This window comes from Branchiostoma lanceolatum, chromosome 2 (genome assembly GCF_035083965.1).
Source record: "Branchiostoma lanceolatum isolate klBraLanc5 chromosome 2, klBraLanc5.hap2, whole genome shotgun sequence".
Lineage (NCBI taxonomy): Eukaryota > Metazoa > Chordata > Leptocardii > Amphioxiformes > Branchiostomatidae > Branchiostoma > Branchiostoma lanceolatum.
In genome coordinates, this window is record NC_089723.1 from 32,178,686 (window position 1) to 32,192,981 (window position 14,296).

The 14,296-nt window shown below is 41.2% G+C and overlaps 2 protein-coding genes across 4 annotated transcripts; one reads left to right on the forward strand and one right to left on the reverse strand.

The window, feature by feature from the left end:
* The first annotated feature begins 432 nt into the window (after positions 1-432).
* Positions 433-3,549, forward strand: LOC136428682 (COMM domain-containing protein 9-like). The gene is made up of 3 exons (XM_066418387.1): positions 433-662; positions 2,043-2,258; positions 2,590-3,549. The coding sequence occupies exons 1-3, from the start codon at positions 522-524 to the stop codon at positions 2,836-2,838; spliced, it is 606 nt and encodes a 201-aa protein (XP_066274484.1). The 5' UTR covers positions 433-521; the 3' UTR covers positions 2,839-3,549.
* LOC136428681 (copine-3-like) lies at positions 3,521-12,412 on the reverse strand. Of its 3 annotated transcripts, XR_010754645.1 has the most exons (17): positions 12,215-12,412; positions 11,267-11,446; positions 10,779-10,853; positions 10,488-10,559; positions 10,030-10,113; positions 9,764-9,853; positions 9,308-9,412; positions 9,028-9,111; positions 8,590-8,649; positions 8,331-8,464; positions 7,886-7,940; positions 7,578-7,763; positions 6,829-6,961; positions 5,984-6,087; positions 5,276-5,413; positions 4,896-4,981; positions 4,468-4,583 (listed from the first exon to the last, which is right to left on the reverse strand). XR_010754645.1 is itself a non-coding variant. In XM_066418384.1 (16 exons), the coding sequence occupies exons 1-15, from the start codon at positions 12,380-12,382 to the stop codon at positions 5,294-5,296; spliced, it is 1,650 nt and encodes a 549-aa protein (XP_066274481.1). In that variant the 5' UTR covers positions 12,383-12,411; the 3' UTR covers positions 4,470-4,583; positions 5,276-5,293. The 3 variants fall into 3 exon arrangements, 2 of the variants coding, with proteins under 2 accessions (XP_066274483.1, XP_066274481.1); XM_066418384.1 differs by lacking the exon at positions 4,896-4,981 and having other exon boundaries at positions 4,470-4,583; positions 12,215-12,411; XM_066418386.1 differs by lacking the exons at positions 4,896-4,981; positions 5,276-5,413 and having other exon boundaries at positions 3,521-4,583.
* Between the last annotated feature and the right edge of the window lie 1,884 nt (positions 12,413-14,296).

A 14,296-nucleotide genomic window follows, 5' to 3' on the forward strand; every position in this document is an offset into this window, starting at 1 on the left:
GTGCCTAGTTGGTGCTAGTAGTGCGCATGGTAATTTCTTTCATGGTTATTTCATAATAACATGGAAGTTAGTTCTTTTCTCTGATTGTGAAGAAAGTGATACAAATGACGTTAGCTATCAGCTTTTTAACTAACCTTGTATAGACCTTGCTGACTTGCAGACATGAGATCAGATGACAATGTATCCAGCTTGTACTTCCACCCTCGTTCGCAAGATGTCGTTGCTAAACAGTGACCCCGATAACCAACTAGGGCATGACAACACTTACAAGGAAACAGGGAAAGCATTGTCACAGGCTCTCCTGAAGTTTATCATACCAGTCGTGAGGAAAAAAATAAAATGATATTTACCAGCATTGTCTGAGGGGAGATCAATACAGTCGCTACGTTCTGTAAAACATTATTGGCGTTGTTTCATGCCCTCATAGCTTACCCCCGTGAGAGTTCAAAGGTCAACTCTCTTCCTTTTCCAGTTTTCGGAGTGTTTGGCAGCCTGTTTTAGCTAGATTAGATCTTAAAACCATGGCTCCGACCGACTCCGTCAACTTCGAGGCGCTGCAGATCCTCCTGAAAGCCAGCTCCAGGGAGCAGGTGGTGGCGCTGTGCCAGCAGGCGTCCACACTGGGGCAGGCGAAGTCGGTCCCAACTCAGACAGTCGCACAGGTTGGAATTTATGTACATGATCAAGACGACTTTGGAAGATTATAAGATCTGATATGTTTAACGTAATATCTTTGAGTTAACAAGAAGAGGAGCTGCTTGTTCTTACTGGAAGCTATTTGGAGATTATTGTTGTCTTTTCAAACCTTCAATCGGGTTTGCGGATTCGATGGGGTGGTCTACAGGGGTGGGCTAGTGGGGTGGGCTACCTCAGCATCTACCCTTTCTGGACCTCAAGGCTGTGCATGGGGGTTTGGCCTCTTATGGAATTTCCTTGAAGAGGATCTGGGTGGGCTAGAGGGAAGGTAACAGCACCAAGACTGGTAGAAAAGCTATTTATCATAAACAAACTTCTAAGTACTCAGTATACAATTAATTAGGATTTTAGGGAAGAGGTACAAGGGGAAATAAACTGGAAGTTGCATAGAACAGCTAGGGAATGAGAGAGCCTTTGTTTGACAAAATTCAAAACATATGTCTCACATTTAGACTAGAATGTACCAGAATGCATGTGCTTGCATACAATGTACAATGTATTTGTGGTTATGTGTGTCAGTGTGCATGAGCGTGGGTTGGAATGTTTGAAGTGTGTGTGTTTGTACAATGTAAAGTGTTGCTTGTGTTGCTCATTTCTTTCGTGTAGCCACAATGCTACTGTCCTGTTGGCCTGACTGAGCAGTTACTGCTCAGTCAGGCCAACAGGACAGTAGCATAATATAAAGGAACAGGGAACATAGCCCTCCATGTTTAAAAATCTAGAACTAGAACCCCAAAGCAATATGATCCTTCAGCAAAATAAAGCATTCTTTCCGGCCCTCCCACAGAGTGATCCATCTTTTCCTCAAGGAAATTCCATTCAATGCTAAACCCCCATGCACAGCCTTGAGGTCCAGAAAGGGTAGATGCTGAGGTAGCCCACCCCACTAGCCCACCCCTGTAGACCACCCCATCAAATCCGCAAACCCCCTTCAATCAACATTAATCCACCGGGTTTATACTCATAAATCCGCCACTTTGAAATACAGTGCGTTAGGGGTTTGAGCAAGGTTCTTATAGGTGCAGCACCCCCCAGGTATGCACATCTTATATATGCATTAAGGGCCCTGTCACACTTGTGCGTATATTCAAGTGCGCGTGAGTTGCGCATTAACATTTGTTTTGGTTTAAGTAAGGTTTGCGGGGAAAACGTTGTTTTCTACTTTGACCCACCGTTGTGCAGCCTAGTGATCGGACCCTGGAATTATGTACCCTGTTGGAATTACCTTTAGTAGTATAGATGTTAGAAATTCTTGTAACTTCAGCATCCAAGGACGACTGAGAGAAAGATGACCATCATCATGCATCACATTACACCAAAAATGAGCCAATTCGGTATTTCCACAGGTATCCACAGCCTTGTCAGTTGAGCCAACGGAAGCCAGACAGCTGACACAGGCCCTGCAGGGCATCATCTCAGCCTGTCTCCAGCAGGACCTGTCTGACTCCGCCTCCATCCAGCAGATCTTCCCAGCAGACTTCCATCAGAACCTGAAGAGCCTGCTGGTGGGGGTGCTGGCTGAGCACCTGTCGCAGTGGAAAACACAGGCCATCAACAGCCAGGTAGTGTTCTTTAGGTAGTGTGTGTAGTCCAGTGGTTAGCGATCATGCCTCTGGAACTAGAAGCTAGGGGTCCGATCCCGGCTGTGTCGCTCACCTGACATGCACACTACCGGAAAGGGCCGCAATCCTTAGGATGGGACGTTCAGCCGTGGTCCACTGTTCATTGTGCTTGTCGGAAAGAGCCAGGGAAATTTCCCTGGTACAATGAACCTGTAAATACTGTACAAAGCGCGTCTTCTCTGTCACGACCAGTGGAAGATTAGCTCATCTGTTCATTGAGTTCATTTGAGCTAAACTGGTTCGAGATCACTTTCACTTTTTTCTTTGCCAGGTGTCCCTGCCGCAGCTGGTGGACTTCGACTGGCGGGTGGACATGAAGACGTCGGCGGACAGCGTGAGCCACATGTCGGCCGCCACCTGTCTGTTGCAGCTGAAAGTGCAGAACGTGCCGAAGCAGGTCGATAGGGTGCCACCAGTCGACGTGGTCAATGTTGAACTGAGTAAGGAGACGCTGGACACCATGTTGGATGGACTGGGGAAAATCAGGGACCAACTGTCCTCAGTGGCTGCAAAACCATGATGTATAAGCTTTGTATAAGTTCAATAAACTAAAGATGGTACTTGTAATAAACCTGTAATTGAATGGACCAAAATGGACTTTTGTGCACTTTGGCTTTTGTTTCTTGCACAGAAAATAGACATGTAACAGTTTAGTCTTTATTACTGGTTCAATGTATATGATGTGTAACTAATGTACAGTACATACATTTTGTATGTCAATCAAAGCATTCTTCTGCAAGTTGCCAATGAATCTATGAAATGAACTTGGACAATGCATATACTTGTTTTGTATCAGTGCTCTTACCAACCTGGACAAAACTTATTAGAACTTGATTATGCACTATGACTATGTAGCATCAATGTGTTGTTTTATTATACATGTAGCAATATCACAAATATCAGTGACTTTTTAGTTTTGTCTGATTTTAACCTTGGTTTCACTAATCAATGGGCAAGGAGCAGCAGCAGAAGTGATGGCTACATTGTGAGAAATGTAATGAGCAAGATGTTGCTGAAGAATGGAACCCCTATCAAAATTTCAAATTACCTATTTCTTACAACAAAAGAGTTAGGTACAGAAAAAATAGCTAAATTCCAATGAATATTTGCCAGATGCACGTCGTTGTTTTAATGTCTTCTTCTCTTATTAGGCACAACAACTACTGTACAGTGTCATAGAATAAGTGGACAATACACTGATGAATATTGCAAAAAAGATTTATTGCAGTTATACATGTGCTCCATAATTATTTCTTACAATTGGTCTGTAAAACCATTTATTTATTAGATGCAGAATAGATGTTCCAATTGCAACTAATTTTGCCGTATATTAGTCAACCAGTAAATCTGGCTCACAGTGAAACACCGACTTTGCAGGGATGTGGCAGCCGCTGGTTATATAATCATAAGTTTATTGCAAATTCTTGCCCAGAGGCTAATTGCAAGTAACAGGAGAAAACAAACAATTAACAACGAAAAGCATGTGACAGTTGTTACTAATCTAAAAGCTAAATCAAACCACTGGCCACGCCTAAGCCCCGCTTTTCTAAATTCATGCTCTTCAAAAGTATACAATGAAGAGGCCTTCATAGATATTCATAGGTACCATTCTACATAGATATATGTTAGCTCTTATTTACAATTTGAGAAATGTTTTAATCTTCTGTGTGGACCTTTGGGTCACCAGCAACATGCCAGTGCAACAGCAGCCTTAACACTAATAACTTAAGGTTAATAGTTCATAGCTAATTGTAAGTTGGTACAAAATATCTTAATCATATCCTGACTTTTAAGTCCATAGAAAAACAAAATCTTCCAGCTATCAATCACAGTAGAGAGTGGGACATGCTCCACATCATATAATATCATATAGGAAAGAGATATCATTCATCTAGCTATTTGAAATAGCTGTATAAGGAATTTCGGACATGATTCAGATATGACTACATTTTGACCGAATACTATAGGCAGAGAAATACCTATTGTCATGTTTGGCGGTACAACACCTGTATCTGAAACTTGCCATATCATGGCACTAAAATGACATTGTTAGAAAAAAGTTTCAATTCATCAAACTGTCAAAGTGAACAAGCTTTTAGGCCTGGAAATATTCCCAACTTTGGACTAAATTGCCAAGGTACATGAACATGCGACACGTTACAGCGGCTTGGCATTGTTGGGAAGGATGCTCTTCTTACTGAAGTAGGCAACAACTTGCTTGGGAACCTCAGCCAGGACTGCTTTGGCCAGCTCAGCAGAATGCTTCTGTAGATACGGGGGAGGAACACGTGTCAGCACACACAAATCATAACATAACGTAACTGATGTCACCAACACCTGACCCCAAAAATAATAATTGTTTGAGTCATAACTGAGCACTAAACAGACAAAACAAACCAAAATGCACAGCAGGCCATAAACCTAAAACAGTTCACAGCACAGCACATCACATCACACAAACTTGGACACAAAAGACACAGAAAACAACAATGGTTAGGGACATATTAGTGGAGGTGGCAACAGACATGGCAGAAGGTGCTTTTGTTACTGTTGTTGTTTAGGGTCACAGCTACTCACTGATTGTCGTGTGTATTCTACCAACTACAACAGAAGTAACCTGGGAGAGTGATCACTGATCACTTCATTCTGTGTGGAGGGGCTTCCTGTGAGACAAATTTGGAAACACTGCAAAAACACTGCAAAAACTGCAAAGCAAAATGTCTAAGGAGCAGATATAAAAAAATTCCCCAGTATTACACCAGCTGATCAAGAGAAGGCAGAGGATTGTACATGTAGATGTGTTTCAAACAAGGCTGGAATGTATTGTGTCTACAAAATACTTCTAGTAGGCTTCTTATTAATAGTAATGCTGAGATTCTACATGTATTTATGGCAAATCACTCCTATGCTAGCTTTCTACAAATGTCTACATCACAAAGAGCTAGTAGAAAGTTCACCTTTTGCCTATGCAGGGTTTAGACTGGGCCTTGAGTGGGGTTAGGTGTGTTGGGGGTCAATCCTCGCTTTTTGAAGTACTGGACAACCTGATTGGGCAGCTCTTGGAGAACACTCCGTGCAAGTGCTGCAGGGGCTTTCTATAGGAGGCAGAGAGAGAGAGAGCAGTCACTACAAGGCAGAGAAAATAAGTCCTTCAGCCTATCTAATGCACTGACAAAAATAGTATCTAACTAAATGTAGAAAAAAAGAGGGTAAGCTGTTGGTTGGGGGAACTCTAGGCAAAAAGCTGTACGGTACTTGTAACAATTTTGTGAAGAGCCACTACAGGAAGGTGGTTGCTGGACACTGTATGTTCTGAGCATGCCTGAGGCCGGTGCATAACTACAAGATGGACAAACAGGTGATAGTCGTGGTGGTAAAAACAATGTACATGAGACAAATGAGTAAATTACAACATGACTGTCAAGAGATCTTTACAGAGAAGAAACATTTAAAGAGTGATTGCTGTCGAGCCAGTAATATTAGTCTTCTCAATGCTGTGATATCTTGAGTTGCCTAAAATTGGTGAATGTCAGCAAAGTACCTTGAGGCTAGTCACAAGTAATTCTAGCAAAAAGTATCCTACAGAAATAAACTGACTTAGTCAGCAAATATAGCCGATACAATACGTTGTGAAAACAAAAAGACTCAAATTTGTTCTGACTCACATTCTGAAATTGTCGGAATGGAACAAACTGCACGATGTCCCTCAGTACTGGCTCTCCCCGCGGAGACTTCAGTACGCCGTCATCCCCGTCCAGTATCTCCATATCTGTGTCATGTTCAGGTAAACATCAGCACAACAATATGGCAATATTGGCTTAACTTCATCAGGGCATTATGATATGACTGGCAAAGTAACAAGAATACATTTGACAAAATACTTGGGAAAGGCACTTAACACACATTTCCCATGTCCTAAGCCCAGTAGTAGGGTTTGGGTTGGCGTTAGGAAGGGCATCCAGCCGTAAAAACTCTTGCTACAAAAAAGACTTGCACTTGATGAGGAGTGCTGGGGCTTCCCCATCCATGTGCAAGCACGTCCAACCCCCATATGATGGGGAACAAAAAACTTTAAATTGGATAGAGAGAGAGAGAGAGAGAGAAAATACATGTGAATCAGAAGACCATCAGCAGAATATCAGCCTTAACATAAGTACAGTAGCACCATGACATTGCAGAGAATCTATTGCATACAATATCAGGACCGTGCTAATCTTACACCTATTACAACGGTAACTGTTACTACTGCTACTACTTCTAATACTACCGGTACTACAGTACTACTTCTACTTACCGTGGCTGACAAGAACAATTGGCAACACACACCTAGTTTGGATGTGCACACACCCAGTTTGGGTGTGCTCATTGGTTGCTCATTGTTCCTGTCGGCCACAGTAACTACCAGTACTACTACTTGTGAAGTAGTGAGTACTATTACTACTACTACTACTACTAATGATAATAAGTAATAATAAGAAATGAATTGCATGATTCCAAAAGATGAGAATACCTCCAAAGTCTGCCCCACCAATGCCGACAATGATGATAGACATGGGAAGGTGGGAGGCTCTCACAATGGCTTCTCTTGTGGCGTCCATGTCTGTCAGCACCCCGTCTGTCAGCAGTAGTAGGACATAGTATGCCTGGGGGGGTAAGGGGGGTGGGGTACAGGATGTTAATAGCATAGCTGAGGTTCAAGAGTATGTGGTGTGAATGTCGGTAAGGAAAGATACCACAGGAACATGATGATGCAGTGTGTGGAGAGGGGTCAGTCTGGCTGATAGCTGTTGCCAAAACAGACAATTCTTGTCCACTAACCACTTAAAAAAACTTTCCTTTGAGGGTATCAGGACTTCACATAAGAGAGACATACTTGGTAAGAGAGACCTTCAAATAAACATTGAAAAGGAATATGTACCATATGTACTTTGCAAACTACACTATGTATTATCACTGCAAGACCTCTTTTTAGTGAACATACCCTTAAAGCTAATACAAAAGACTTACAAAAGATTTTTCCATAGTGAACACATCTTTAAAGCTCATACAAAAGACAGAAGATTTTTCCCTGGTGAACATATCCTTAAAGCTAAAACAAAAGATAGAAGATGTTCCAGCAAGACTTATAACATGAAATGTTAAAGACCTCTTTTCAGTGAACATATCCTTTAAAGCTACATGTAAATACACACTGTACAAAAGACAGAAGATATTTCCACCAACTCTCAAGACATGAAATGTTAAACACAAGGCTCTTACTGAAGCTCCCGGCTGCTGGGCTGCCTGAGTGGCAAACCTGGCCACGTGGTTGATGATGGGAGAAGCGTTGGTCGGGCCGTACAGCTGGATCTGGGGAACCGCGTTCTGATAGGCTGATAGAATACCGTCAATCCCCATGCAGTATGGGTTCTGAGGGTTAAAGTTCAGGGCAAACTCATGGGAAACCTGGAAAAATAGTATAAGTAGATGAGGCTGGTAATTTTTCCTGTAATCTTTGTACAACACCAATTGAAACTAATAACAAGGTTTGAAAAACATCATACACAGACAAATCATTTGAGTTATACCTGAAAGTCAGGAGGAATTTTGGCTCCAAAGCCAAGAGATGGAAACATCTTGTCCCTGTGGGTGAAAAGGAAAAACAATAAATTACAAACTTAAGGGCAGGTACACATTTGACTATATAGCTACATGTTGTCACTTAAGCATGTTAGTTAGTACTGTGCTGGAGAGATCTTATTGCTTCATTTGATACATGTAAGTAATGTTTGGCTTCAGATTGATAGCCATAGACTCATATGTATAGGATTAGGCTTTGATATCACATATCAAACATCATACAATTCTATACCATTCTAGCTACTAGTATATTGTGTTTATCATATTCCATTTATCCAAAATACGAGTACATATATATATACACATGGTACAAGGGCATGGGCATACATTACTGCTTATATCAACAGGTATCTACACCCTGTCTGTATTTCTGGGGAAGTGCTAGGTACTTACGCGTCATAATCCTGGACCACTCCTCCCACAGATCTAATAGCCAGCTGGTACTGGTTAGGCTGGCCATGACCGAGGTAATGCAGGCTCGCAGGGTCCTGTGGGTTGCCGTTTGAACCTGTGAAATCTATTCCAACCTGTGAACATTCAAAAACATGGTTCAAACTGCATCAAAACTATGAAATAAAACATGTTGCAGGTTTAGAAAATTTCTCAATGCTTTAATAGAGAAAACAGCATCACTATCAAGTTGATAACTCACTGTGAAGTTGATCTGGCATCCTCCAAAGACATAGTCCAAGAAAGAATACTCCTTCCTTAACTAAGGAAAAATAGAAATTAAAGTATAAAAATACTACACTTCATGACAAATGTTGGATTCAAGGTATACCAATTAAAACCGATGAACATGTAGTGGCCTCAGTTGATGACAAGACAGGACTTATAGAAATTCTGGCTTTCCAATCAAGGTTGAATAAAGAGCTCCAAATCTCACGAACATCTTAACCAATTGGAAAGTGTCTGCACTTGAAAATTAAGCTGACATTACTAGTAGCCTAGATGCACTAAATCTACAAAATACTCTTGCAGGCTTGATCTCAGTCTTTCAACAGTTATCACCAACAGTTCCTGTGCTATTCATGTCTCAGAATATGGAAAAACAACTTTCTGTGATGTGCAAGATGATAAATGTTCTTACAATACACTTGGTGAGAAACAGGATCCCTGAGTCCTTGTAGGATGACTTCTTGGTTTTCTTAGGGTTGATACAAGGAAACTCCACCTGTAGAAACAGACACAGTACTGATGATTCAGTAACTGTTTACAATCTGGAAGAAGTTTAGCATTTCAAGGTAGGATGAAAATAAAACCCTCAACCCCATAAGCAAGCTTGGGCTACATCCTACAGGTTGGTATAGTTTTATTTCTGTAAAGCTTAAAAATAGTTATTAAGTTTAAGCAGAGATCTCACTCCATACCTGTCTCCTCCCTCCCTGGTTGTCATCTATCATCTGCCTCAGAGTCAAGGTGGCCTCACCAATCAGGTCGTGGCTTCCATCCGAGTCCCAGTCATAGCACACCAGCTGTGATGTAAGGCACACAGTGATTAGTCATTGAAAAAATACAACCAGAAAATACACTATAATTGGCTATGTGTTGAGAGTCACTCGAATAGAGTATGGCAAGTCTACATGGATTTTTCTAGCCATCCTCTTGGCCTCAGCTGTTCTCTCAGTTCCAAAAGTTACTGCGATCGTCGCATAGAGCTTCAAAGTTTGTGGGGTCAATGTGTCCCTTCTTTAAGTAATGTTTAAGAGTATAATTGGCTACAATTGTATCCCAGAAGCACAAACAGCTAGTGGAAATGGATGATGTAGAGTCATAAAGTTTGTTATGCTGTGATCTAAAAAGGGCTAATAAGTACAATATAATACCTTTAGTTGCTTCTCATAGTCTCCATTGCAGACAGATTGCACAGTGAGAGTGAAGTCCTTCCATGTCGGACTCAGGTTGTTCTGAATTACCTACAGATCAAAACAGAAAAAAATTCAATTCTGTTTCTTAAGCAAATTACAACAATAGACATGCAAGGTCATAAATGTACCATTAGCAGCGTTACTGAAGAGGACTCTCTGTGTAAACGACATATGTGAAATCATTAAAAACATTGGACTCTCTGGACCAAGTATGTTCCCCTCACCTCTGTCCTGTGCACCAGCTGCCAGAACCCATCCTTTCCTTGTTTGTGAATCTCCAGGTATGGGTCAGACTTGCTGAATGTGTCCTGTACAAAAACAACAACAACATAGTATGTCAGACACCATTTACCATTGTATGTAGTACTATGTACTATATATTATGGACAGAGACATACATACTAGTAGATGATGTAGCTCTTCTAGCCAGAACTGAGAACAAACGCGTATGGCGAGGTTGCACTTCCAAGCACATATTGACAGTGAAAATTATCCAAGAATGTAAACAATCATATCTATGATAGACAGAAATAATCTTTACTTTACAGAAAGGAGAATAAGTCATCATGTTATGAGGTCCTTCCCTCCATGAGAACACACACACACACACACACACACACACACACACACACACACACACACACACACACACACACACACACACACACACACACACACATACCTTCTTGTCCAGTTTGTGGGCTCTGAAATTGATGTCCACGACATGGTGGTCAGTCAGCTCCTGGGCAACAATCTAGGAAAGCAAGTGATGAGACAAGCACAGCTTATTTAATACTTAGCACACACAGAGGATGTAAACTAAATACAAACAGTGGCATAAACAGGAGGGTAACATAGACTGGAAACGGATACAGTCTGGTAGTCAACCATAAGTTGTCTGGTATGATAGCAGTAGATGTGTTGTTTAGACAATAAGCAAAACATTATCAAGTATCACTTATCCATTGCTCACCTTGATTTCCCCCTTCCCAGCAGACTTGCCTGCCTTCAGTACAAGTGGCTTTTTGTACGTCCCATGTGAGACAATCTGGACAACACAAGTCAGACAGAAAGATTAAGCTTAAAAAGTGCAGGCAGGATGTAGTACAATTCAAAACATGTAAGTCTAAAAGCAACAATTCTATTTCATTTCAAATAAAATCTAAACTCATGGTATCTTGCTTTCACTGCCACTTCCTATAGATTGAAAGGTTCTTTGTTATTTGACCTGCATACTCCTTTGGATTGTTCTGGATAGGGTAAATGAATTTAGAGGCTGACAGTTCGCAAACATTAATTGCTTCATTGCTGTGAACATATATCACCTAGAAGCAAAAAATACAAATCCAACATGTTACAGAATTATTTACAGGGAATGCAGTAAATCTTTCTGAGCTTCTTTTGTCAAAACCTAACTGTAATGATAGAATAATAATCACTATCTATGCCATTTCTCCCTACCTGTCCTAGAGTGCATTCCAGGCTTCCGAGAAAATCATCATCTGCCAGTGTGGAGGTGGCATTATCAACATCATACACACAAAACTTCAGCTTCTGAACCTCCTCAAAGTAGTAGTCCATGTCAAACTTAGTGGAGAACAGTGGGTCCAGGGTGTTGACCACCTGCTCAGTTCTCCCAAACTGTGATGGTGGAAAAATTTACAGTTCAATGGTCTGCATTAAACTTAACACATTCATTCAAATGGGTGGGCTACAGAATCTGAAAATAAAATGTACTTCCCTATTAATTGCAGGGGCTAACAGCAACAGTATCTATGTTTAATCTACCTGTCACAATTTGGCATAATGAATCATATTTCAAAATATGCACGCTTTAAATCATTATAAGATCAGTTTCTTTGTTCGTTTGAACCTTTGTTTATTCATGAGAAGCCCAAGAGAGCTCAGATGTGATTATAAGCATGACACAAAATTTAACAGATATCATGAATTTCAAAGTTGAATTACCTCTGAAAATATTGCAGAGTCATTGCATGATTCAAAGTCAACTCTCCTGGACTTTAGTCTTATAAACAATACATCACTTTCTTCAAAACCTATATTTAGTATTTGCTAAAGTTTTACTTTTAGCTGGAAGTTGTGCGACTAACTGGTGTGTTTGTTTGTTTATTTGTTTAACCAGAAATACATATCGCCTGGCAGCATTTTTCAAAGATTCCTGGGGGGTTCAACCCCTTACATACTACTACATAGCAAAAATAAAAATACAGGAAAAAAAGATTGACTTGAAAACATAACTACATGTATTCATCAAACAACAGTAATCCTGATTAGATAATAACTGAAATAACGATAACGTAATAGACTAGAAATATTGAGTCAAAACATAATGATGGAGAATCATAACAATTAACCAAACTTAAATGTAAATGAACATAAAGCGGTTACCTCGAACCACTTTTCTCCCTCCTGCATCATGAGCACACAGATGGGGTCGGACTTCGAGGTGGTGTCCTTGTTCATCAGGTGTTCACAGCTGACGGACAGCTCCACTTTGGAAACAGGGGGGCCACCGACTGGCGCTCGTTGCTGCTGTTGTCCATATGAGAATGCCATCTTTCTAAATGTGTAACACACAGTTGTGGGGAAAGGAAAACCTGTGAGAAGGATTGGGGTTGTTTTAACTTAAAATCATAGCCGTCTAGAGGAGACTTTTGCACAGAATGTTGTGTAATGTTAACTGCTTGTTATGATTTTAGTGGCTACCAATAGGGTGTTTACAAGTGACATCTGTATACTATCAATATTTGAAAGGACATATAATGTGAGTGCATAAATGTTTTAGTGATGTCACAGCCATTGTGAACTGAATAATCACATGACTGGATTTAAAAATCCAAATTAAGTCGTAAATCACAAATTCCAGGTTTAACAATTACTGCCAATTATACTGTTCCATATGTATCAACGTACATCTAGACTGGAGTGTGTGTGGGTGTGAACAGGCACGTTAATAACGTTAATTAGTCGCTGGCTTCTCGGAGATTTTAATGAGCTTCAAAGCTATACTGTGTACTGAGTCTGCTCTCAGTTTGTGCCTGAGAAATGGCGATCTCAGATCTTGCCTGTATGTTTCTCCTTCCCCTCCCCTATCACATCGTAAAGTTCTTGGTAAAGTAAACTGGAGCGTTAAGTTTACTTCCGCATTCCGCGGTAAGGTGTAGACTGGGGGCTGCTTGAGCTGCTTCCCGCTCAGCTTGGAACGTTCAAGGCAGCCTCCTGACACGTATAGGACGCCAAGGTATATCATAACTTTTTAAGCCTCACCTGTTCTTCAGCTGTTTCCAAGTTGAGTCTGCACCACGCCCCAGGCCAAACGCCTCTCTCTCTTCGGTTCGCGGAAGTCACTCAGTCGAAAAACGTGCAGTGCATTTTGCGGTAAGTCGTGAACTGGATTTGTCGTAAACGCACAGCCGCTCCAAGGTTGTGGCTACTGTGAGGATGATCCTGTCAGCAGTAGAAATTTTTGCACTGCATACAGGATGATCCTGTCAGCAGTAGAAAAATCTGCACTGCTGTCAGGATCATCCTGTATGCAGTGCAAAAATTTCTACTCTTGACAGGATCACTGATGATGATCCTGTATGCAGTGCAAAAATTTCTACTGACAGGATCATCCTGTATGCAGTGCAAAAACTTCTACTGCTGACAGGATTTTTCCTGTATGCAGTGCAAGAATTTCTACTCCTGACAGGAAAAAGTTTCAGCCAATCAGAGCTCGCAAAAAGATTGCCCGCGCGAAAGGACTCAGCGAGGAACATGGCGGCAGCCATGAAGGCTAGAGATAAGTTTTCCAACTGGGCGGATTTCCAGGCCGCCCTGAATGAGTACCAAGAGGCCAATTTTTTACAGCAGTAAACTAGAAAAGACTCCACACCTGTCTGATGAAGTCATGGGATTTATTGAACATTTGGCATTAGGATCCAGTGGGAAGGGGGTGGATTCCTTCTATTAAAAGTGCGTTTCTCAAGCTGTCGATTCGACGAACTTCAGCATAAAAAAGAGTCAGTTGTGATAACGAAACGGCCGTTACTTGTACGTACGTTAACTTAAGTAGTTCAGCTCAATTAATAGAGGGCTCGGATGGGAGTATCAGTACCCAGAAGCATGTCAGAAATTTGGCACCTAGCATCGATGACATTTGAGATAAAACATGACTATAATCACGATCCGAAATATGCCCCATGAATAGGTTAAGCCTAGCTGAAATTATGAAATTAAAATTGCCCGGTTTCCAGCTCTTGCGTTCGCCGGATCCGATCGGATCGCGCTGTTATCACCTGGTAGGTCCTTAGATACGCTGTGATGATGGCCGACATCTTGAAACACCTAATATCTGCTGTTACCGTAGCAATTACATATGCTAGCTTCTGATTGGTTGCGAAAATGCATTGAAAAAAAGGATCGTCCTGCCAGCAGTACAAAAATTTGCACTGCATACAGGACGATCCTGCCAGCAGTACAAAAATT

Coding starts and splice junctions, on each gene's coding strand:
- LOC136428682 (XM_066418387.1), top strand. CDS start 522: ATGGCTCCGACCGACTCCGTCAACTTCGAGGCGCTGCAGATCCTCCTG. Junction 663..2,042: donor CAACTCAGACAGTCGCACAG/GTTGGAATTTAT, acceptor GTATTTCCACAG/GTATCCACAGCCTTGTCAGT. Junction 2,259..2,589: donor CACAGGCCATCAACAGCCAG/GTAGTGTTCTTT, acceptor TTTCTTTGCCAG/GTGTCCCTGCCGCAGCTGGT.
- LOC136428681 (XM_066418384.1), bottom strand. CDS start 12,382: ATGGCATTCTCATATGGACAACAGCAGCAACGAGCGCCAGTCGGTGGC. Junction 10,854..11,266: donor TGGAATGCACTCTAGGACAG/GTAGGGAGAAAT, acceptor TGTGTTGTCCAG/ATTGTCTCACATGGGACGTA. Junction 6,088..6,828: donor TGGTGGGGCAGACTTTGGAG/GTATTCTCATCT, acceptor AACATGACACAG/ATATGGAGATACTGGACGGG.